The 25,814-nt window shown below is 40.2% G+C and overlaps 1 protein-coding gene across 3 annotated transcripts; it reads right to left on the bottom strand.

Moving 5' to 3' along the window:
* cep162 (centrosomal protein 162) lies at window positions 1-21,212 on the bottom strand. Of its 3 annotated transcripts, none has more exons than XM_062399841.1 (29): window positions 21,121-21,212; window positions 19,613-19,708; window positions 19,256-19,391; window positions 16,129-16,254; window positions 15,750-15,933; window positions 15,318-15,391; window positions 15,179-15,240; window positions 14,105-14,135; window positions 13,685-13,759; window positions 12,613-12,825; window positions 12,216-12,297; window positions 10,426-10,684; window positions 9,898-10,111; window positions 9,485-9,612; window positions 8,677-8,811; window positions 7,948-8,079; window positions 7,451-7,563; window positions 7,118-7,220; window positions 6,896-7,022; window positions 6,172-6,335; window positions 5,242-5,346; window positions 4,924-5,157; window positions 3,797-3,994; window positions 3,222-3,540; window positions 2,354-2,486; window positions 2,137-2,278; window positions 1,959-2,057; window positions 998-1,132; window positions 1-524 (listed from the first exon to the last, which is right to left on the bottom strand). In XM_062399841.1, the coding sequence occupies exons 2-29, from the start codon at window positions 19,664-19,666 to the stop codon at window positions 348-350; spliced, it is 3,954 nt and encodes a 1,317-aa protein (XP_062255825.1). In that variant the 5' UTR covers window positions 19,667-19,708; window positions 21,121-21,212; the 3' UTR covers window positions 1-347. The 3 variants fall into 3 exon arrangements, with proteins under 3 accessions (XP_062255825.1, XP_062255824.1, XP_062255826.1); XM_062399840.1 differs by having other exon boundaries at window positions 9,485-9,615; XM_062399842.1 differs by lacking the exon at window positions 16,129-16,254 and having other exon boundaries at window positions 9,485-9,615.
* Between the last annotated feature and the right edge of the window lie 4,602 nt (window positions 21,213-25,814).

Raw genomic sequence — 25,814 nt, forward strand, 5'->3', positions numbered from 1 at the left:
ACAATTTAGTTAGACAAAGGTTTAAAAGAGCATTTATTTTTCACTACACCTTAAATAAATTATATTAACATACATCAAAAATACAATGTAGCTACAAACTATGAAGAGATAGAACAAGGGTGTATTAATATTCTTTACGTAACAACTTTAAAACATTGTGGGTATATTTCAGATTTTCATGTCATCATGAAATATTACTAATATTTAATCAGTTACTGATCTGGAGAAGAAAACACTGTTCACACTGAACAATATCAAATTGTTATTAAGTGATATTATGAGATGCTGGTTGTTGCTTTTGTTGTCCATCTTTGGCTTACGCAAGTCTGTGGGTTGCAATGGGGGGGTCAGGAGGGAGGGAACACCACTCCCTGTCTCTGGAGATGTTTCAGGAAGTCCAGGATGGAGTCCAGCTCCAGGCGGAAAGCCTTCAGCTCTCTGCTCTTGTCCTGGGCCAGATTCTTCCAGCGCTCCACCTCTGCCTGCTGCTGAGGCTCCAGTATCTGCCACAAGCCTCCGGTATCCTGCAGGTACATGGAGTGACCGTTAGAGATTAGCCAGTATCCGTTCAGTAAACCCATCAAACTCTTCAAATGAGTCTGCTAGCAGGGGAACAAAGCATTAACAACTCAGTGTATATGAAACATCTGATGCTGAACTAATTTCAAGGGATGTCTGTGTGTCACCAAGTACTCTGGGGGGAGAATGTTGTTAGAAGTAGGTTGAGAGTTTGGGTCGCCAGTTTAACTTCCAGTCTGGAGCGGTTTAATCCACAGAGCAGCATCAACACACGGTGCATCACTAGATTTCTCTTTTGATGACAGAACTAGATATAACACACTGAAGTGGTTGCCTCCAACAACCAGTACAGGTTCAGTCTTTGCCACTTAACCGACAACATGATTTTCTTTTTGTTGGAGCTACAAGAGTAAAAGTGGAAAGATCAGTGTTCCAGATGCTAATGTAGGTGAAGAGTGATGTCTTCCATCACGGGTACCTGCTGCAGCTCCGTCTCTCTCTGTTGGTGTCTGAGCTCCATGTTGAGGATCTTCTTCTCCAGGCCACAGAGCAGTTTCACCTCAGAGCTCTGAGCTTCTTTAGCTTCCTTCAGCTCCTGCAGCAGTTTGGTCAGCTGGACACATGGTGGACAAGAAGACTAACTGTTAAAGGGTTCAAAGAAAAAACTACTGAGGTACATTTATCTTGGTTACACTGACTCATGGTAATCTGGCACTGGAGCAGAGACAACTTATGATTAAACGATTAAAACTTAAAAAATACCAATGGAACACCTGAAGAGCAAAGATGGTCTTTAGAAGTTTGTACAAATCAAATAGTGGCAACTCACCACTTTAATGACATTTTATAATTTTCTTATATTTCAGCAGGTTCAGCAAAACATTATATACGACTGATATGATAATAGAATATTAATAATTACCCATTCAAAGAGCAATGAACTTCTGACATTAGAATTAAAATAAATAAATAAATAAAACAAAACAATAAATAACTCTCTGGCTCTGTTATCAAAAATGCACTTGAATAAATATTAAACATGACCAAAGCACAGTATTTTGAATTTAGTGCGTAATGATTGCTGAGGAGTGTTTATGCATTGGCTGGCTTTGTGTGTTATCTGATGGCAGTGCTTTTGGGCAGTGGTTTTGGTTCAAGATAACATTTTTTGAATCAATTGTTTGATTTTGCAAGACAAGTCAAAGGTTTTGTGAGAGTTGCTTGAATTTTGTGTGGTTGTTTAAAGTTTTGAGAAAAGGAGCGGGAGTTTCAGGAAATAGATTTTAGCATTTCAGAAAAACTGTAATAATTACCTAACCCTAACACCAGGATTAACCTAGCCTCACATAAACTGCCTCGGGGGCTTGATTCCTGTTATGTGACTGTGTAAACAGATGTAAGTCCCAACAACATGAGGAACACCTGGAGCACCCACTCACCTGCCTCTGCAGAGCGTTCTCTCTGGTCCTGGACACTGCCAGTGCATCTTTATTTCCCTGCAGCTCCTTCAGTTGTTCTTGAAGATGTTTCAGTTTTATCTGTAGGTAGATGTTAAAATCTTCAGAAACATTCAGGACCATCTGTTGTCATTAAACTGGTGTGTCAGTGGCCCTGTACCTCCTGAGCGTTGATTGTATTGGCCTGTTCAGCCACCTTGGAGGAGGAGTACTCCAGGGCATGGGCGGCCCGCAGCTTGTCTAGCACCTGGAGGTGTTCTACCTTCAGAGAGGACAGCTGCTCAGCACAGTGCTCCCGGAGCCTGGAAAGTCACATAACATCCTTTAGTTCAATCTGCAGGAGACGACTGTTGAAGGCTTCACACAAATACACTTACCTGCGCAGCTCCTCCTTGGCTTGAACAGCATCTGCCTTTAATTCCTTCTTCTCCTTTTCCGCCTGAAGCTCCAGCAGCTCCACACGCTGAGTCAGAGCCTGGTTCTCCTGCAGAACCTCTGAGATATGGCTTCCTGTCAAAAGGACCGGCAGTTCATTTTAAACATCCCCAATACTCTGGCGTATAAGAACATTGAAGGCTTTGGTCATTGTAATTATTCTTCTCGTTCAAACTTTCAGTAAAAGGATCCTCTGTGGACTCTGACCCCCACCTGTTCTATTGGGATCATTTCCGCAAGAGGGATCTCAGTATAGGTATAAGACAGACTTGAAAAGTGTGAGCTTGTACATGTAAGGCTGCTCTGAGCAGAGGCAGAGGTCCTAATGTCTGGGCCACAGTGGCTGCATGTGCAGCACCTTACGGTTGCTTGGCTGATCTGCTGCGTCTCACTGTTGTTCACACATATAAATATATATATACATTCAATATAGTTCGTTACATAATAATAAGTTATAGACATTGAAACTATGAGCACCAGTCACTCTTTTTAATTAATTATACATTTTTTGCAAACTGCAGAGGAGACTGCAGTTTGTTCTCTGAAGTTAAAATAATTATTTTATGTAGACTGATCTTAAACATGTCGAATTAAACTTCCATCAGTGTAAATAATGATGCACCAAAGATCGCAGTATACGTACATCTTCATTACTTATTAGGTGTGGGTCTGTCCTAAGCAGAGTAATGTTTCAGATTAAGTCAAAGAAAGAATTGCTTCATTCAGCCAATTTTGTTATTTGAATATCATTTCATACGTGACTTATTTTAGAATTCATGTAAGCATGCAGATGAAAGTCATCAATCACACCTGCAAAGGCTGTGGGCTGGTAGGTCTTCTCATTGTGAGCAGCTGGAAACGTTTCCTCTCCTCCACATGTGTCTTTTGCATTAACAGAGCTGAGGGCCTTGGTCGGGCCTGGCTGTCGTCTGTTCTCTGTGGAGCGGGTTCCTGCTCGTGGGCTCGGGACAGACAGCATGCTCCTCCTCTCCTTCTGCAGTCTCTCCACAGTGCGGGTAAGATCCTGAATGGTTTGTGTTTTGGTGGCAAGCTCGTGGCTCAACCGCTCTATCCGCACTCCAGCCGCTGCCTCGGCTTGGCGCTGGTATCGGCCTGGACTCGGCTGGGCCTGCAAGGTGGTGGGAGGGGGGTGTATACATCAGTTTGTGGAGGCAAGTAAGATTTAACTTTTTTCTCTTTTTTGTATATTTGACTATATGTTACTAAAGGAGGCATTTAATTCATGGTTAAGTAGATAATTTGAATATGGGTAATTACTTGTCCAGAAAAAAGAAAGCCAAAGTTTCAGGTTTAGATTAGATTATCACATTTCTCCATAAAGGTTTCTATTGCATTTCAGTGAACAGGGCAACCTCTGTGCTGACCCTGATTTTGAGCTGCTGCTGGAGAGACTGAATCTGGTCGTGGAGGGATTTCTCTTTCTCCTGGTGGCTTTCCTTCTCCTGCTGCAGCGCTTTCTCCAGACTTTGAACCTGTGACATCCACGGCTGGTTCACTTCTTCAACCTGCTGTTTCGTTTCCAGCTGCTGCTCCAGCTCGGAGATCTGCTGCTCGTAGCGGAGCTGAAAGGAGCAAACAAACTGATTTCATATTTTCTTGTCATCTATTTTAAGAGAAAGATTGTGTCTGTTTTTAGATCTTATCACTCAAACTACAAACGGTTCTGCGAGCTGCACTGTGATCCGGCCTCATTTTATCACCAAAAGAAATTCATGCGTCAATGATCCCATTTAGAATTACGAGGGCAGGTTTAAACTGCAGATTTATAATACACAATGGCAATCAGTTGAACCTCTCTTTACTGTGACAGACTGTCTGCCAATGTGAGAAATCAAAGCATCCGTCCATGGAAGATAGCTGAGTTTATTTTGTCCATGTTTTAAATTGATAAAATTGCCATTTTTCACCCTTCAGTCCACGCCAAATAATAAAGGATGCCAGATGTATTTGTTTAAGAATCAAAAACTAAATCATCGGACTAATAACAATATTTAGAAGCTTAATTCAGAGCTTTGTATAAATCTCTTTAGCAGCAGTTACATCGTTCAGTCATCTTGGGTAAGCATATACAAGCTTTGCACACTGGGATTTGTAGAGTTTATACTATTCACCCTTGGATACTCTCAGGCTCAGACAGACTTGATGACAAGTGTCTGTGACCAGACGTCTCCAGGGTTTTAACTCTGTGCCACTCAATGACGGTCAGAGACCTTTACTGGAATCATCCTGCCTCAGTCATGGCCAGTGTCTCTGTCCCTGCTGCTGACAAAACCTCCCATAACATCAGGCTGCTTTCACAAAGTAGTGATGGTATACGCCACGTGATGTGCAAACATAGTGCTCCTAGGTCTGAGCTTGATCAGACCAGATGCTATTTATGCTCACGCTCTTAGAGTTCATTTTGATTGTTGAATAAATGCTGATAAGTTATTACATCAGAGATCAGTTATCAGCATATGAACAGTGAAGTGTAGCATTGAGTCAGTTGTACCTTGACACTGTGGAACCGTTGTTCCATGGCCCTCAGGCCTCGTTTGGCCTCCTCATCATGACTCTCCAGCTGTGCTTCCAGACGCTGAATCCTGGCCTCCAGCAGAGCGACGATCCTGTTGGGCGACTGCTCAGCGTCCACATCCTCCTCAGCACCAGCTCTGGCTGCAGCGTATATGAGAGCAGGCAGGGAGTTTGGGTTCCTGTTTCTGAGTATCTGTTCCAGATCCTTCACCTGGTGAATTGAGACAGACTCTTGAGTAACGGAGAGAGACAGAGCGTAATACGTCTGATTAGTTGGTTTGCTTGTGGGAGGAACCTGTCGCTGCAGGTCCTGCATCTTCTTTGTCTCCACAGTTTTCTCTTTTGCCTTTCTCTGCTGCTCGCCGCTTCTTTTGCCCACATCTATCTTCAGCTTCTCCACCTGAAATGAAGACAACCTGTTATTTCACCATAAGCAATGTCCAGATGATTAACTGTTTCTGACTCTGTGCTCCACATCAGAACTGATACAAGGTTTCTGTCCCTTTTGCAGCTGCAGCATCACACAGTTGGTAATGCCCATACAATACATCTCAGACACACGAATCATATGTGTTCAGTGAGGACATGATCCTTAGTTTGCAACCAAGATTCAGTTACAGACATGAAGTTTGAAGACGAGATAAAATCATTCAAAATTAAGATTTGACAGGAAAGGGATCTAAAATTCCAGAGTACCACTTTAAGTGAATGTGTACTAGAAGCTGTAGTTGATGCATTAGTCAGAATCTTTTCTAGACAATTGATTCATATGTTTGCGTCGGGCTTGGTTGGCAGATCTATGCTCTTTGATTCATATCTAATCAATGTCCTAGTAATAGTCGTAGAAATAAAGGGAGGCTGTTCATTTTGTGATCAAACCGAGGTACATAAATAAATAGGTATGTATGTGTTAAAGGAACATAAGACTATATAGACTATAGTAAATGTGAGTAGTATACTAACATGGTAAATGGACTTTATATACAGAGGGTTTTTATACTCTTATTGACCTTGCAAAGCTCTTAATACTACAAGTCACGTTCACCCATTCCCACACACAATCACACAGGGCTTCTATACGAAGCACAGTCGTTCAGCAGCTTGTCCAAGGACAACTCGGAATGCAGACTTTCGGTGCCAGGGATCAACCCACGGCCTTCTATACGGTGGATCACCCTCCTCCTGTCACTATACACATAGCATATAACATATGACATCATGTAACCTGATCTGTGAGTTGTTGGATCTGAGCTGTAGCAGCCTTCAGTCTGTCAGCATCTCTGTCCAGAAGCTCCTGGTTCTCAGCAAGCCACTGCAGCTTCTTCTTCAGGCCAGACACTTCCTCTTTGTGCTTCTCCTCCAGTACACGCATCTCAAACGTCTTATCACCTGTACAACATATAGAATGGATATGTTGTCCAAAGATCACTTGTACATATACAGAATAAAGGTCTCCTGGTAGCTGTCTCAAATAATTCTGTCTCTAACCTTTGAGTGGTCTTTGGATTTTACGTGCATAGATGTTTTTTCCTTTAGTGTGCATGTAAACGTTCTGCTAAGTAACAAAGGCCAAAGTGAGTCTGTCTTCCACAGAAAGTTCTGCTTCTTCAGGGCCTGAAACCCCCCCTGTTGTATTCCTGCTGTTTTTCAGTAAAGTGTCTACGTCGTCATGTGACATTTAACGTGACCGCCTAATGGTTCTAATGACAGTGTTCTACAGCTGAACAGGAAACCTTTAGGCAAGGGGTGGGACACTTCCAACACAAACACCTAAGAAGCTGACCAATTACAAAAGAGACCAGCCAACCAAACAGAGCAGACCGAGTGCTTAAACAACAAATGATGTGTACTCTGAACATTACAGCAGGCAAACATGTTTGTAGAACGTTCAATCGATGTTATGAAAATGTAAATGTACAAAATATGGACACAACGTCTCCACCACTCACCTGAGGTGGAGATGACCTGGAATTTAGCCAAGTTTCTCTCTTTCTTCAGTAGCTGCAGTTCTTCCTCCAGAGCATTCATTTCTTGCTTCAGTCTGTGTATTTCCTCAGAGAGCTTCGCCTCATTCCTCTGGACACAGACAAGCAAGCACACATTTTAATAATAAGTGATGGAGCTGAAACAGATGTTCTGTCGAACAGTAGTTCAGTTATCGTGGTACTTACCTGGAATTTGTTTATTTGAGCTAACAAGTCTGTAATGCGTTGAGCGTGATCCATTGAACAGACATTTCCCACAGGCCTCGAGGTTTGAATCAGCTTCTCCGTGCTGCATATTGAAAATGCCACAGACAATATAAAAATATGGAACTATACATGTTTTGAAAAAATAATTGTCTTTCTGGAAACATGACATTCAAGAGATAAAAACACCGTAACTTTTGCCTTTGACCACCAAACTCGAGTCAGTTATTCTGTGAGTCCAAGTCAACGGTTGTGCCAAATTTAAAAGAATTTCCTTTGAGTTGAATGTTTCATGTTTCAAGTTTCAGCTCTCACCTTGCGGAAGTCAGTTCATTCCGAAGCCTGTGGTTTTCATTAAACATGGCCTCCTCGTTAGCTTTGCTCTGGGCCTGTTGAGCCTTCATCTGCAAGTAGAGTTTCTCATTCTCCTGCAAAAAAACGGTTTAATAGCACAAATATCAAAAACAAATGGAAAAATAAAGACATACAGAAAGAAAAAGATCTTTTCAAAATATAAACAGGACTAATCTAATATTTGAGAGCTTGTAGCACTATGGTCATTTAATAAAAAATGTTGTATTTTAAAAGGGAAGCTGTCAAAATAAAAGCCATTTGGTTTAATTTTATGTATCAGTAGCAGCACTATGTACATTATGTACATGAAATTGGAAATCACAAAGCAGAGGACTTGCTGTCAAATCGAAACCCCAAAGCTCCAATTCGGAACATTTCATATTCAACCTGATGCCAAAAAATGACATTAATGAGGAAATCTGCAAACTGTGTCTGATGAGGAGCTCTAGGAGACGAACCTGCTGGAAACCTTTAATGAGAATCTCCTGCTCTTTCATTTCTTTATCCATCTTTTGTAGCGTTCCCTCTGTTGCGGGATCTGTGGCATCGGCCCGTTTCGTCTTGTGATTGGCTTCTTCTGCACCTCGCAGCTGAGGAATACAAGAAACAAAAGTCCAGCCACTTCTTTTATATTTTGTATTCCTACAATACTGACCATCTGAAAATCTGAGGCCCCACATTCATCTACAAATACTACAACTACACAGTCCACATGAAGCCTATATTCAAATCATTAATGTAATATGAAAAATAAAGAGGCCTTCCTGCAGCTCAGCTCCTTTAGTTTTGACCTATAGGGTTAGTATAACATCCACAGAGAGAGGAGTTAGATTTACTCTTTGTTCTGCAGTAACAAAACAGCTGCAGAGCAAAAAGTAGCTCAGAGAAACTTTCTGATTCACATGTCATTAAATAAAACACCTGGCTCTACCAATGTATCATCAGGGTTTTATCTATAACCTTTTTTGTGTTCTTTTTTTCCTGGACCTACATTATTCTGAAAATTCTGGACATTGACTGTTGAACAGTTGGGGCGTCACTATAGCTATACCAGAAAATGAGGTGTGAACAGTCATCAGCCTCCGCTCTACATCCCACACAGTGCAGTAAACACAGACTGGGACATGTATCAAACATGGGTACAAGGTTTGGAATGAACATTTGTACATTTCTGTGCATTTCCACACCTTGCTTTGCAGGAGGAAGATCTCCTTTCTGAGTGCATGGAGCTCCTCTGCTCCTTCCTTCATCCTCTGCAGCTCCATCTCTCTCTGAGCCAGCTCGGCTCTCAGCTCCGTCACCAGAGTGCTGCTCTCATCCTTCTGCAAGTCAGGCATCAACACCGATAACAGATGAATGATTATCTGAGCTAACGCCATTAATGACAAATTGTCTGAGAAGAGAAGCTTCCCATCAGCTAACAATTGGGCTCTACAATAAATTGGTGATTTATCTGAATTTGTGCTATAAATGTGTCTACAAAGTTATTATCACGTCCCTAGAATTGGCACAAATCAAAAATTGGCCATAATAATTGTCATGTGTCACTAGTCTCACAAACTGTGATGTGCGACTCCAGATGTTCCCTGACACCATGTGTCGAGTACAGAGAAACACAAGCAAGGAAAGCAGGTGAATAAAGCTGCTTCATGTGATCTCAACAGAGGTATCAATACGTAACTTCCTGCCTCCGTCTGCTTCTCCACCCCTCGCCTGAACACTCTACAGATATCTGTGTTGTTGTGAACACGTCTGAGTAGATAATCTCCTGCTGCCTTGTGCATGTGTGAAAAGCAACCTCCACTTTTCCGGACATCACCCGGAGGTCATGTGTGAAAACTGCTTAACCAGCATATTGATGACAGCTTTGGAAGAGACTCAGGTCTAAATTTGTTGCTCATTGTATTTCAAATTTAAGCCTTCATAAAGTGATGTGCAAACAACTATGATCTTGATTCAGGGCTTTCAGAGTCTGGACGTTCAGTGTCGTCTTACATTGTTGTTTGGAAGATGATGTGTCGGCCTGGTCTCCTGGGGACTACTTGTGTTGATCTGCTGTTGGAGGACGCCCACTAAGGACTGAACAGATGCCACAAGCTCACTGCTCACTTTGAGAGCTGACTCTGCTAATCAAACAAATATAGAAGTTGGTCAGTAGCTTTACATTAGAACACACAGATATAAACATGACAAACTGATTCCACACCTACACACCATCCTTCATTATAAAGCAACAAAGGAATTACCTTTATTTATTATTAGAAAAACAATCACAAATTTCTGAGTCAACTGATAACAAAATAGGATAGAAAACAGATTCAGGATAGAGTAAAAAAAATAAAAACTCAACAGGAACACTTTGATAACTACACATATATTTTTGTGTGTGAGTGTCACAGACTACTAACCTTTGTCGTCGTCTCTTTCTGGGCTCTTCGTGAATGTAGCTGTTGATGGACGCTGTGGTAAATGGCTTTTGGCTGCAGCACCAGTTTTACTGATCCCTGACGACCTGGAGGTCCTTGCTGTTCTCTGCTCCGCCTTCCTGGCTCTCGCAGAAGCCAAGGTTGGTTTCTTCAGTGAAGACGTAGAAGGAAGAGAAATGGTCGAGCTGCGGGAGGCCTGGGGGAAAATAAACACAACTCATCAAGGGTTATAAGATGCTGTACTAAAAGACAACACTGCCCACCAGAAGAACTTGGTGGAGCTGTTTTCTGGTAAAACAAAGAAAAGTATCTCCAGTTTGTATGTTCTGAAGCTGCACTGCTAAAAACTGGGTTTTCAGTCAATGTCAATCTTAAGGTTAACTTTGTATTGTTTATGCATTAGACTGTTACTTTTATATATGAAATACACATTTGATGTGTTTAATGTATATAAATACAACCACAAATCTATGCACCGCTGTATGGAGAAAAGTTTGAGTTTTGCCTCACCGGTTGTTTCTTAACTTTGCCAGCCTGAGAGGATTTAGGAGGAGCCGTCTTGCTGTGATCCCCCATCAGCCTCTGCACTTCCTCTCGGATGCTCAACTTCAGGTCACGGCTGGGATGGTCTGGGGAGTTCAGTTCATTATCTTCCTTTATCATCGTAGCAGCTTTTCTTGGACCCTTCAGTTGTGACTCTGTATAAGACACGTCAGGGAAAGTCCTTTCCAAGGAGCAGGATGGTTTCTCTTGAACAGGCTGCAAAGCACTGTGATGAGAAAGAACATTGTTTTCGTTATTAAGCGCAAGTTTTTTAAACTAAATTCAGGTTGGGAGAATTTGTTCTTTTGAGCCAATGGATCAACAGTGAGTCAAAATAGTATACATCCTATGATACATAGACTTCAAACAAAGTATGAATTTGATGTATACAGGACAGTCTTGGTTAATTTTGAATCTTAAAGATTAAGCAGTGTCCATGCACCTAAGATATTCAGATTAGACTGATGATTTCAGATTCATGATTTTTCTTTTTTTTTTAAAGCTTTTTTTTAGGGCTCAAGCATTGACAGTGTGAGGGCCCTATTTCTTTTCGTAGATTCTTCTTGTTATTATTATCTTCGCATGCTAAATCACATTTTTGAGGGCCTGAACATGCCTAAAAACTGGAGAAACATTAAAAGCGTTGAAAATGTACGTATTCCGGAGCAATTTGAAAGGGGTGTGGCAAAATGGCTCAACAGTGCCACCTATTACGCAGCCCGAGTTTGCCTTCTTCTTCACGAAATTGGATACATATATGTATGATGACCAGACAAAACAAAAAGTCAAGAGGAGTAAAATGATTAACGGAATACGAAGTGTCGCCACCTGCTGGCGACAGGAAGTGTATGTTTTATACTTTAATATCCTGCTCCTGGCTGGTTTACAATGAAGATCTCAAATATGCTGAGAATATTCATAAGACCTTCAGCATACTTCATGGTCAGAATTGTGACTTTTCCTCAAACCGTTTAGCCACAGCGGTGCGGCGAAGGTTGACGCTTCATGATGTCGAATCAAGACTATTGAGCTGTTGCTGCAATCTATGGTCACTAGAGGGCCGTGTGAGACCATGGTTTGCTCAAGGGACAAAGCTTTCTCCTCAGAGCTGTAGAGAATTGTATGTATTTCACATTGTTAATGGGATGGAAACTCTACTTAACTTACAGATGTGTTTCAATTAATGTTGAGAGACAACTTAAGCTCATGTTAAGAGTAAAATGAGCCCTGAAAGAGTTTATTTTGTCTTGACAAAAGTGTGGTTCCCACTGAGAGGTGCTGTGCAATCAGCGTCAAAATTCTAACATAAGAGAATGATCTCAGTGATAGATGTTCTCAATTTAAAAGAATAAATGTCCTTGGTGTATGAAATTCCTCCATTTATGAAAATGTTTTATTCAAAAGCATTTAAATTCAGGAAGTCCCTCATATGAAAATGGGTAATTTCAATCTCTTATTTAATGAGTGAAATGATGTCTGGTCATGATAAGAACTGTCAAACTTTTTTGATGTTACGAGGTGGTGGCATTTATTTGAGATTCTTCATGGTCTTGGCCGCGTGATGGACACAGGAAGTGATGCGTTTATCCTTCCCACAGTGCACAAAATGCATGCACAAAGAGCTGTTACTCTCAAATACACGTTTGGAGATCTGAATAAGTGTTGATCCTTCTCCTCACACTCTGCTGAGGCTGAATCCGTCGAAAAACCTGTGCTCTCAGATTTCTGCTCTCCATCTTGGATTTTGCAGTGCTAACCTGACAGGTTGAAGGCTGAACCCTCTAGTATGATCCTCGTCTATTCGGATCGGCCTCATCAGTTCTTCTGCAGTAGGGAGATCTGAATATAAAAACACAAAGTAATTATTCTCCTCACATCAGTTTGTTCCTTAAAATGACCTTGACATATGCAAACACCTCAGTACAGTGTCATTTGAGAGGCTCTCTCATTGCCCATAAAACATTGAGTTTGCTGAACCTGTGTTGCCTACTCAAGAAACCAAAAGAAAATCTGAAATTTAAAAGTTCACCACTTTTAACTCACCGGACAATTTAGAAAACAACTATCTGAGCTGGCAACACTGTAACATGTTACTTTGTTATAAAATACAAAAAGAGTTCTTCAATTAATGATAACAGTAGGGCAGTGTCTGACCTGACTCATTGGTAGAAGCCGGCTGAAGAGACAGTCTGCCATGTTGAGGAGGGAAGGATGAAGACATAGATCTTTGGAGCCTCCCTTCTCCTTCCACAGATGAATGCAGGTAATCACGATTATGGTCGTCTGAACCCTCCACGACCTGGATCTGTCTGTACGCCTCATGCAGAGCCTCCATCTCTGAGCCTCCACTCTTCACATACGAGTGGCCTGCACAGAAAACAAATTCAGCTGTGTGATAAAGAAAGTGCTGCAAATAGACGCACTGTATGTATGTATGTATGTGTGTGGTCGGGTGAAAGGCAAAGCTGTACTGTAAAGCGCTTGAGTGGTCATCAAGACATGAGAAGTGCTATATAAATGCATTCAATTCGTTATTGCGAGAAAACAATTGCCCACACAACAGGTTATTGTGTGTTAATGAATATAGCTTATAGTCATAGTGGTTCTCTTGTGTGTTGTATCTACCGTTGCCACATAGTACAAATGTAACAGTTTGGATAGTGAAAGTGAAACGTGGTCAGGACACACGTTTGAGGTACACCCCAGGCGTCCACCTGCTAAACACCACCTCTGCCTCTCTTTGTGGGAAGCTGTGCTGGGGTCAAACATCCTGCTGTCAATGCAGCGAGTGAAGCCGACCACTGGGAATCAGCTTGTGATCAGAGCCTCAGGGGTGAACACAGCCACAGAGGGGGGACAGACCTGCGCCACTCTCCACATCTCAGGAGGCTTTCAGGGCAGACATGCTTCTTCCTTACCACTTGGGTATAGGTCAGGGGACTTTCTGCAGGTGGGGTCTCCAAGGGAGAAACTTTTTTGACCCTGAGCCTTTAGGAGACAGTATTGCTAGTCAGGCCCAGGGGCTTCTTGAGGCTTCAGCCTGGGGTGGTGGATGTGCTGCAGCCTGAGTGATGATTTGGCCAAGCTATTATTACCCAAAATAGGGGAAATGATAACTCGGTGCAGCTGAACTTCGAGACCGCATAACATTGTCTGGTGCTTATTTTATCCTATTATGCTACTGAATAACACTTTGCTATTACTTGACCCTATGTCTTTGTGTTACCTCTGTCCAGTGATCCTGCTGTGTCTGTCTTTCTGTCTTCTCGCCCAGTGTCGTCCAAAGAATCAAACAGACGCCCTGAGAGAAACTTCCAGTTAGGGAGATCCCATCTATGAAATACTTTACTATACAGTTCTCTATGGGTACAGATTTGTTTCTACAGTGAAGAAGTAATAAAACAAAATACTCTTTATTTACAGGCAATCTTTAATTTGAACTAATACTAATTGAGACATTTTAATGAGTTTACATACATATATACATTGTTGTAAGTGAGGTAGTATTATTCACATAATGTTTACTGTAGTGCAGTGTAATGTTATATTCTGTCTATGGTCATCAAACCATATTCCACTTTCGATTGAATGATGGATATTTGTCTTTTACAAAACCCAACAATGAATCATAATTTGTTTCTCTTACCTTTGCCAATAATTGGGGACATCTCAGGTTCCTGAAAAAAAATAACACACTAATAAACCACGTAGCATTATGGTACGTAAGATTGTTTTAAAATATACAAAGACAAAGCTCGGAGCATGATTTGATGAACCTCAGCCTGTCTGACACAGCCTGTCTCACACAGTGATTTGATGCATTAGTATTTGATGCATTAGTCTGAGTGTGTCTATTTTATTTGGCTTCTTGCTGAGTTGAACATGGTAAAGCTGCTAAGTAGTATTTTAGGTTAAGGCTGTAAACTGTGTGCCATGTTTTCAGAATACTTTTCCTTTATCTTCTTTTCCTAAGTCACACAAATCAATGTTTGTTATCTCCCTCTGCAATACAGTTAACAAGATAGAAGATACATTTTCAGATAACTCTCTGGCCTTTGCTTGCGGGTTGGCCTATAGAAGAACTGAGAAGATGCATATTGTAGTTGAGAATGTACTTAAGTTGTATCTTGAACAGAAAAGATAATAACCCGCACACACAATATAGATTTTTTGTCACAAGCTTCATATCTTGAAAAAAAACAAGTATTATTCTTTGCGCACAGGTTATTATCTTGGGTGACATCTTATGCCATCAGGGTTAAATAAGAAAGTATCTCTGTTGGTGTATGATTGAATACTATTCTTTACCAAAAGTCTGTAGTGAATAAAAAATTGTGTGGGGCTCAACATTGTTCTACCGACAAATAAGAAGAAGTTACAGAACAGAAATGTCAAACTATGTGAGCCTATTTAACAGGGTTATTATTACATAATAAGTACATTATTAGTATGTAATTAGAGTACATTGTGTACAGTATTACAAACTGTTTACACCAGAGGGCAGTAACAGGTTTATTTTTCAGCTAGGTGAAAATTAAAAAAAATAAAAGAAATCATATCAAGATAGTTTGTTTAAGCTAAAAAACATTACCAGCTGATAAATCAGATTCTCAAACTCAAAAAGCTATTTCCAAGCTTAGACATTGATGAGGATTCAGGTGACTAAGGTTCTAGCTTAAACTACCTTCTAATTTGTATCATTATAAATTTGATTACAAACCTTCTGCAGTGGATCTTTCTCATTCTCCTCATCCTCAAAATCCTCACTGTAGTGTGGAGAGCCTGCAGAAGCAGAAAGAGCAATTTTCTCATTTAGATGCACCGAGACAAGGATTGTTAAAAAAGTTCATGACTCTTACCTAGAGAGGGGGTCTCTGTGACTCTGGCCTTCCTTTGACCATCTTCATTCTGCTCCAATGCCTCCACAGCATTCCTGGAGGGAGAACAGCCATCATTATTACATCACAGTGAGAACCCTGAGCTTCAAGGACAGTAGCAGCAAAGAGTGCTGATTATAACCAAGGGCAGTTTGTTTTTAACATACATATATATTCAATACTTCCAGAGAATACTAGTACATCAGCTTCCAGAAAAAACATGTACTGTGCGCAGTGCAATACACAACATATAGAAACAACAGGCAAATGAAGTATGACAGAAAAAAACTTGAGCAGTCTGTATCAAAGTTTTTACTACAAGGCTGGTTGAAATTCAGACATTTGAGTTCCACATAACAGATCCTCCTGAGAATGTCTGAGTTCAGTGCAAGTCTGCAAAAGCCTCTTCCTTACCTGAGTTTAGAACCGATGGAAGAACTCATTGAGTCAAGCTCTCTGTTCAGTTTGGAGTAATCTATAGTGGATGATGGTCCTGCTTCTAGTTGGGCAAAAAAAATGGCTTTTTCTTCTTCTTCCTCCAGGGTGTCCAAGCCCATAGGGTTCATGTCCACAGCTGGTACCTCCATTGATTCTACACCTGCACACACATGTGGAAATCGACTGAAAACCTGACTTTCTTCACAACATTAAAAGGAGAAATATGAGATGCAGGATCTCACATAAAGAGTTCCCATTTGGAATTAAATAGAAAAATTGTTAACAACTTAGCTGTGGGATGCTGTCAGATATTACTGGTTGATGTGAAACATGTTTCTATGCCCTGTGGTCTCACCCTCTGTCTCTGTGTAATCTCTGCTGACAACAACAGCCTCTTCCTTCACACTTCCTTCATCCTCTTCTTGAATAGCATGAGACTTCCTCAAAGACTTCCTGAAAGACTTTCCAGACCCCGACAGTCCTGAACAAGAAAGCCAAGGAAATTTGTCAAAGGGGACATATTATGAAAATTCCACTTTTGTAGTGCTTCTACACATTAGTTTGGGTATCTGGCATGTCTACCATCCCAAAAACTCTGGAAAAATATCACTCCCGCGATTTGTTGTGGTTCCTCTATTTCAGAAACTATGTGCTAAAGTGCGTCCAATGGAATTTCCCCCGAAATAGACGTCATAGTCGAAAAATGCCCATTTAGTACATTCCCCCATAGCTCTATGCACTCCCCCACTACCACTCGACCCACCCCTAGATGGACCCTCCCACTTTATAGAAGCTCGGTCCACCGGTGTCCGCCATTTCATTCTTGCAAGCCTTGGAAACACTTGGATTAGCTAACTAGCAGCATGCATCGGTGGTCGGCTGCAAACATGTCTTCATGTGACTCCAGCTTCAGAAGACACAAGATTGAGATGGATTGAGTTCATATATGATGGCAACGTTCCTGCCATCACTTTGAATCGGACTGTTTTATCAACCTGGGCCAATATAACGCTGGATTCTCCAAAAGCTTGTTATTGGGAGAGCGTGGCCTATGGGATAGAGCGGGTGCTCTGCAACAAGAAGGTTGCCGGTTCGAATCCCACTCTATCCCATCTGCATGCCTAAGTGTCCTTGGCAAGATACTGAACCCCTAGATGGCCCCTCATAAAAAATGATGAGTGTTCTAAATAACTGTAAGTCGCTTTGGATAAAAGCGTCAGCTAAATGACATGTAATGTAATGTAATGTATTGAAAGAGGGGTCGGTGCCATCTTTCCATGGCAATACTGAAGACGAGGGAAATGTAAGTATTTTTTTTTTATAATTCTGGTATTTGCTTCTTTTAGACATTTTGTGTGGAGGCTAGTGCCGTTAGCATGTTGTGCCGTGTGTGTGATGGGGTGGGGGGCCAGTATGTAATGGTGGGGGATAGGGAGAGACTTTACAGGAGTTTTCATTAATCGAGGACGGCTGGCGAGTCCACGGTGAACGGTGATCACATGGCAGGTTCGTGAGTGTTGTGCTCTCCACGTTTTGGTGTTCAGGCAAGCACATCTGTTCACGGTGCTAGGCTTCATCACGTAGCATGCCAGACGGACCCACCAAAGATGCGCACACATGGAACGCAGCTTTCTATGAAAACACTGCGACCTCACTACAAAAGTACAGGTTGGTTTACCCTCAGTTACTTCTTCATGTCATTGATTGTGTCTCCGTGTTAAAGTTGTAACAGCATCTCATTTGTTGTGACTCCATGGATATTGTGTCTGTTTTATCATAGGCACACAGAAAACTGTGCTGCACTGATGTCGGTGTTGGGACCTCAGCTGTAAGAGACCTCACTTGGAGGAGGGAGAGGACAAGATGTAATATATAAGAAGGGCGAGTGCACAGCAAAGCCGGTGAAAGCAGATGCAATCTTCCATGATTCTTACAGGCTCTATTTAAAAGCCAAACAATGTACAAACAGTATGTGAAACATAAATAACATATCAATTAACTGCTGTCTTTAAATGGTCTTCACCATTTAAAGCCCAGAGGGCCTCAACACCAGCTCACAAAGCTTCTGTACGCCAAATACCTGTACATTGTATTTAGAGAATAAAAGTTGACACACAAATATAAAGTGTTCCTTTGTTTACAGTATAGCTACTGATGGCACAAATTGTATTTTTGTAATGAATGTATTTATTATACTTGGTATTTTTTGTATTTATTACCTCTGTCCCAGCCAGTACATTTAATAACTATGATAAAAAAGCTCTGTGGCATTCTTTCTGACAATAAAAGTTTATAGAAACAGTTGTGTGCTTTTAATGTTTGATATGTAACATGTCAACAATTGACACCCGTGTAAGATGAGCAGTTAGCAAAGTAATACAGAGGGAAGAGTAATTTATGTATTTTATTCCTCAGTCATAATTTTATTGCAGAAATGACTGATATCTCATGCATAAAAAAAAAAAAACTTACTGCTCTATTCCTTTTAGACGTAAAGGCCCATAATCTGCCCTATAGATGTTGAATGCATTCTGTAGTGAGAACACATTCAAACAGGCTAATTAATGGAGGTAAAAACGTTATGTCCAACACCTCCATGAGAGGGAGAGGGTGAGAAGGGGGAGGGATGAGAGGGGTGAAAGGGGGTGGGGCCCTCAAAACGGGTCGATCTGAGGAGGGCTGTTTTAGACAGAGTAAAAAGGTGCTGTTTTAAATTATCCTTGTGTTATTTTTACCAAAAAATGTTACAGACATTTCATTAAGACCCCAAGGAATCATATCAACTGTGGTGAGATGGGCATAATATGTCCCCTTTAATGAAAGTTTGGGTAAATTAATCCATGACTGAATACACAACCATCAAGGTTTAATAAACCTACTCAATTATTCAAAAAAAAAAAAACACAACTTAATCCTATAATCAGGACTTTGTTTGCGTTCATCTGATTGTTATTTAAATGTTGCTGAAGCCTGATTGGTGCAGAGAGGGACTTGACGACACCTTGTTCCAACAATTGAGTCCCGCCCACTTTTAAAACATCCCGACCAAGAGATAAAACTCTCAGGTGAACTTATGGACAATAGACAGATACAATTATTTAAGATACATGGTTAAAATAAGAATATCCACATAAAAATAAAACCTGTGTAAATATATATATATATCTATATATATATATCTATATATATAGATATATATATATTTACACAGGTTTTATTTTTATGTGGATATTCTATATATATATATATATAAAAAAAGGAATTATAATGCTGCTCCCTCTCTGTTTTCTCTCCCTCCATCTGTCTCTCTCAGGATACCCCAGTGAGTCAGTGACCTCTATTATTTTTTTTTCATCTCAGTCTACCTTTATCGGCGATTGATGTAGCCACAGCTATTGCACATCCTCATCATGAGAAGTGCCACAGGCTAAAATGTCCAGTGTGATAGATGTTTTATCACAGAGTCCTCTCCTCATTATTACCTCTCTCTGCTCCACCACCGCTGTCTTCATCATCTTGCCACCAAAGCGCTGCTGGTTTCGGGGCTGATTTCTGACTTCTTTTAGCACAAGGCTGCTTTTCAGAGCCACCCAGATCCACGGAGTCATCTGAAACAGACTGACAGAGAAATGCGTTTTAAACCATTAAATATTATTTGCTGCTTTTAAATGAAAGAAGTTAAAATATTCAGTGTTTAAACTTTTAGGAGAGTTGAAGTTTCTGTGGATCAACTGAGTGACCCTGATTTATTACATGCTGTGTGATTCATGCAATGCTTATAGGATGAAATGATAACCAATAATAAGAACAAGGGTGGCATGTAAAGCATGTTGATTTACCTCCTTTAAGAACAGCTCAAACTGTTCATCCAAATCCTCCTTGCTCAGAGACATGGTGATTCTGTCCCATTCATCAGCCAATGGGAGCCCAGACAACTGAAAAAAAAACAATGCGGAGAAAGATATTTGTACACCTCATATTTTCAGCATATCTGACTCACTAATGTCAATATATGACAGATGAAATACTTTAAGCATTTCAGAGAAACAGAAAACTGATAATTTTAGTAACTTTTTTCAATAGGAGTTTTCTACAGGCAAGACTTATTAACTCAAGTACAAAACAATTCAACATCTTTCTCTTATGACAGAACAAATAATCATACACAACAGCAAGGGATGGCAGGACCTTGATCCGGTGATACCAGAGGAGAAGGAAGACCTGTTTGATGAGGAATGATTCATATTCATCACTCAGATGCTCAATGTGAAGGTTTAATGATAACTGATATGTGTTTAGACCAGGTGATAATTAGTCTTTCAATATGTTATGTTGTGTTTTCTCTTTCAGATCCAGAGATGTATGTCTTTCTTGTTATTTTAACAATATAACTGTTATTGAGTTATGCCTAAAATCATGCTTGGAGATGTCACAGTGACCTTTCACCAGCATCAAATCAGTTTCATTGAGTCCAAACGTAGAGTTGTGCAAAATGTAGGAGATACCCTTGGGGAACTCCTGTTATAATATATTCACAACGTCAACAAACTGTATTGTGAAATCACAGTGACCTTGATGTTTGACCATTTGAGTCTAATTGAACATTTGGAGGGGTTCTATTGAGGCATTCAGGGTAGAGTAGGAGGTGTGAGTATACATACAACAAGAAATATAATGATTACAAAAGGGTATAAACATAACATAAGGTTTATGTTAGAAATTTAAAATATATGTTCATTAACAGCTCTAACTTAAGAGTAGGATGAAAGTTTTTGTCACAGAAAAAGCAATTTGACAAAAACACTCATGGTGGTGTTATTCTTTCACTCTCTGGATAATTGATTTCATTGTGAATTTAATGCCAAATATCATTATGTTACCCTTATTTCTCAAGAAGAGGGAATGACGATACAATAATAATTAGTATTGGGTAATATTAATATATGTGCATGCATTGCTTTACGGCACAAATAACTATGAAGTAGGAACCGTGCGTCAAAATAAAGGATGAAACAGTGTCACTTCCGGTCACAACTATCAAAATAAAGCCGTTCCTCATAACGGCACATAAATTCAAATCATGAACGTAGAAAAGGGAGCCGGGCACAACTTTAACTCTTTTCACTGGAGGGTTGCTGACGGAAACCTGTGACACACTGTTGAGCAAAGGTAACTTCTCCTGTTCGTGGAAGCACTGGAACAAAATGCTGCATGAGCCGGAGCTTTACAAAGCTAACAACTAGCGTTCATCTTCATCAGCTTGTTCGTTAGCTGACTCCAGCAGCAAGCCAACTTCTTAATATACCTACATGCGGAATATGTTTTTACTAATTTCTACAAAACTCACGTGAATCACTGGGAAGCTGCTGCTCTCCGACACCCGATGAAACCAACACTTCCGTGTTTGGATTAGGATTGTGTTCCCGCGACAGCAGCCGGGTGTAAACATTGAGCTGATTGGTTAGAAGCGATAGCGTTATTACAAATGAACACTCAAACAGCTATTCCACACATAGTCCCGCCTCTATCCTGTCTCTGATTGGTTAGCTTTAGGCATGAAGAGTGATCATTGGTTTGTAAAGTGAATATTTTGGGGGTAACCCAACCACAGACAAGGTGGGGGCGGGTCTTCTTTCAGTTACAGTGGAAAAAGTCTATAACGTTTTGACGTTTTACTCCTGATTTATCTGTCCTTATGTAGGCCTGCATTTTATAATTTAACCCTGAAAAAAAAGATGTCAAATTTGTTTTCACCATATTATGATCAATATCATGTGCAATATTCCATATTATTCACTGCCATTATCATTGCTGCCACTTTACTTTGTATTAGTTTACTGCCTCGTGTCACTTATTTTATTTTCATTGTTTTATTTCATTTCATTATTGTTACTTCTATTAGACATCAATTCTTCTGCATTTACTCAGTTTTTTTCCTTGAGGAAATAATAAAGTCTTATCTTATATCACCAGACAAACACATACATCTTCAATCTGGTTTCACTAAGTGAGGCACAATGAAACCAGTTCACAGATTTAAATACACAAAATTATTTAACTACAATATTGTATCTCAATTTTATTTGTACTATCCACATTATCTGACACACAACAGTAGAACAGTTTTTTAATATTCTCATTTGGTGATTGAAAAGAGGAAAAACAATTTGTTTGCCTACTTCCCTTCATATTAATTTGAGTGTCGGTTTATATACACTTTTATAGTTGATACAACATACTGCTGAAAAGAGAATTCCAATAATTGGTGATTAGTAAAGTGGTCGGTCATTTGGAATCCCTAATTTGACACCAAATCCCTGCACAATAGATACACACATGGACACACAATAATACATGAGCGCAGGCCATGAGCTATGATTAGTAAAAAAACAAGACAGGTAATCTTAATTAAAACTCAGAATATTAATTTAAGCATATTATTAACTTTTTATGGCCATTTTATACCACTTTATTGAAAAATACATTATTAATCTACACGGATTCATCATATAGACTATGTGTGGTCACAATGTTTGTTAATCATGCTCATGTGTGTATTTGTTGGTGCCTTTTTGCGACTCTCTGAATAGTAAAAAACTGTTCAAGAGGCTCACATCAATGATCCAAATGTAAACAAGGGGGTCGACCCACGTCTAAAACTCACAAAATGAGACTCGACTGTCACCTTCTAATTGATTTACAGGGACTAAATCACTTGGTAGCAACCAATATATGTTATTATTTTCTCTTTAAAATTCCTTGTAGCACCATAAAGTTCCAATAAAGCTATATTTCTTTCTGCTAAAGTGTTGAAATAAAACAGTTATTGATTAAATCATGGATTTTGCCAGAAAAAAACCCTCAAAGTTCTCATGTTATTTTGCAGTAGATCAGAAGCATCGACTGCAGTCAAACCCCTTAACAGTTGAGTCTGAAATAACTTGTCCACTTGGTGGCACTACTGAGCTGGAAATCAGCCTCTGTCTCTCCTGTGTGTGTGTGTGCCTGGAAGGGCAGCTCGTCACCAGAGATCAGTAGTAATCTAATAAACTCTTCCCTGCTTGCTTTTCTCTCTCTTTCAGAGGTCAGGACGGATCCATATAAACTCTGTTTTCACCTGCCTCTCTATACTGCTCTGTCCCTCACAACCTACACACACACACACACACACACACACACACATACACACACACACACACACACACAGACTCATTTGGACTCTTTTTTATTCCTTCCTCATTGATTTTTAGGAGCCTTAAACACATCACACAACAAACGTTATTCTCTCTTCTGCCACACCCACACAATGCTTGCTTAATCTTTGGAAACAGAGCTCATAAGCAATCATATTTTTACTGTTTTTTCTTATCAGGTCAATGTTTATTTTTTGAAATCCTTTTTTAAGCAAAAATCTTTGACATCAGAGCTATAACTGTGTTGTTGTCATCGTGCTCGATATTGTGTTATTGTGATCCAATAATTATTCCCTGTGAAATGTTCAAAAACACCTGAACTAGCAAAGTTAAACAAAGATAGAAACATTCCTGGATCTGCACCAAAGATTGGGTTCTTCTCTGCCAACATCATCACCTCGGCGGAGGTAACAAAAATATTCGGAATATTTCATAATAAATCAGGTAAAATAATAAAAACAATATAAACGTATAAAATCAAATCAACGACATTCATACCTGGGCACAGATGAGAAGATACATGTTGTGTTCCCTTTTAAGTATTTTATAATCCCAATATTTCATGTTTATTTGAGTCTTACAGCATTTTTCTTTTAAAGACCCTCTGACTTTTCATCTATAAGGTCAAAATGAAACCGAGATAAGGTTAGGGTTAGGGATAAGGTTAACATGAAATAAAAGAAAGTTACATGTAAACAGATCTGTGTTTTGCGATTTAAAGTTTACAGACTAACCCTTTCAATAGAGCCAAAGGAGGCCATTGATGTGTGGGAGGAACAGATCCAACTCACCGGTTCTACCTCTGGTTCCATATTGGTCCAACCCACCCAGTGGCTCACCACAGCTGTGCCTGAATTCAAGGGTTGCTGCATTCGAAGACTTGCTTGAAAGTGGTATGAATGTCCCATGAAGGCTCCTTCTAATGCACCCTGACCTTGTCAAGGCTTCCAAAAGGTGGATCCCTCTCGGCCAAACCTATCCCAGGATTCATTGTGCTTCAGAGATTTACCGTTTTTCCAAGAGGTAATGACACACCTGTCTTTTTACAATCAACCAGTAAGCATTGGTTCTATCTCTGTTAAACTCACTTTTTCTTTCCTGAACAAGAGTTCATGTTGTTGTATCTGTCTTTATGAAAGAGCCATCCCTTGCAGCAGGTTCAAAACCCCAAACCACTGAATGGTACAGAGGTTGATATTTTTTTAATCACTGAATGTCAAACACTAGTGATTGCTTCCAACCTTGTTGTAAAAATGATGTTACAATAGTTACCAGATTGACAAGTGTCTCTCTTTACCTTGAGTTGCCAGTTGCTGTTTGCCTGTTTGACTTTAAAAAAAATTCAACTTTGGTAGTTTTGAGATCTTCCAACACTCTCTTGCCTTTTCTGCACCTCCTCACTTTGTACTACTATTGATCTCCTTTCCAACCCTGCCACTGATGCTTTTGATGACTTCATCACAAGATGGGCCTCCTTGGGTGGTAACATCCATCTTATCCATTGCTTTCCACTGCAGAATAATGTGGCACTTTAGATACTTTTAGAGCAGGTTAACCAACCAATTACTTTGTTTCCGATGATCTCAGCAGCTAAAAGGACCAAAGTGATCCTGATTGGCCACTCTGGCTCTAAAGTGTCTTAAGATTGCATTCCAGGGTTGGATAGGACCACGAGTGTTGCATCTGCCCCTCTCGCTTCATGCTCGGCTGACTGATTGAGATGGGAATGTTGCTCAGCAAGCTTCTTACTGCACGTGCACGTCTGATGTAAATGAACCATCTCCCCTGTCTTAATGAAAGCTTTGTCCTATCATGCCATTTCTGACATTGGGATCAGTGCCTTGTCTGTGAAAACTGGACAGCTACCTTCATCCCTCTACCCACCAGCTCCATGTTCTGATTCATATTCATGTGTAGATGCTTCCTATAGAAAAGTGTTTTTATGAAGATGTACTTCCAGCTCAGATAATTGGAGTGACCTTCAATGGAGCGGTTTAAGTGCACATTCAACGTTTGACTTCCTGTTTTTATCTATGCAGATGATGGGAGTTTGAACTTTAAACTCAAAGATGACGAAGGCTACATCTTGACACGTCAGATGGAAATGTACAGTACACATACGCTACATTTTGCGCAAATCATGTGGTCTGTGCATGAGATGCAGGGTGAAACTGACACATCAAAAACCATGAGCAGTTTGAACATAAAAAGGAGAAATGGAGCAAATGGACCTCTGAAGATTGTGAAGAGGTTGAATTCATTAAGAATAAAGACACGTTGACCTCTGAAGGAAAATCTTACAGGGACGAGTCTCTATTAAAGGCAATGTCACATTATGCAATTTTACATAACACTACACGGTCGGAATACAAAACAAGCAAAGATGAGATGCATTGTGGTTTGCAGTGAGTCATTTTGGGGACCTTAAACAGAATCTGCCAGGGCCCCCATCCCCCAACCACACTCAATAGTACACTGCGTATTTGTACACAGTATGTGTAAATGTATATGTGTATTGAGTTTGCACACATAGATTTCAGCAAGATTTCAAGCAATGATTGTCATGATGTCTGATGGGACTACCATTTACAGGAAAACTGCAGCTTTATTTCATTTTTATTGTATTTATTCCTTTGCTCTGGTAATTGGTTTATTGGTCACACACACTGTAGTCACCAATAGCATCACTGAGATAATTACATTAGGCAGCAAGCATGTCAGACAATTAGACCCTTTATAAACAGGTCATCAGTCAATCCAGAATATTTCCCACTATCTTCCGTCATCATGCAGAAATGCAAACTCAATAGATTTGAAGATCTGTGTTTCCGTCTTTATGGCACCACCA

The sequence above is a fragment of the Platichthys flesus genome, chromosome 11 (genome assembly GCF_949316205.1).
Source record: "Platichthys flesus chromosome 11, fPlaFle2.1, whole genome shotgun sequence".
NCBI lineage: Eukaryota > Metazoa > Chordata > Actinopteri > Pleuronectiformes > Pleuronectidae > Platichthys > Platichthys flesus.

Bases quoted from the DNA above. Each gene is read 5' to 3' on its own strand.
- cep162 (XM_062399840.1), bottom strand. From the start codon at position 19,666: ATGTCTCTGAGCAAGGAGGATTTGGATGAACAGTTTGAGCTGTTCTTA. The intron at 12,826-13,684 runs GTAACACAAAGA...TTTTCTGTGCAG, and splicing joins AGCAGGATCACTGGACAGAG to GCCACTCGTATGTGAAGAGT. The intron at 8,812-9,484 runs GTAAGACGACAC...CCTGACTTGCAG, and splicing joins ATCATCTTCCAAACAACAAT to AAGGATGAGAGCAGCACTCT.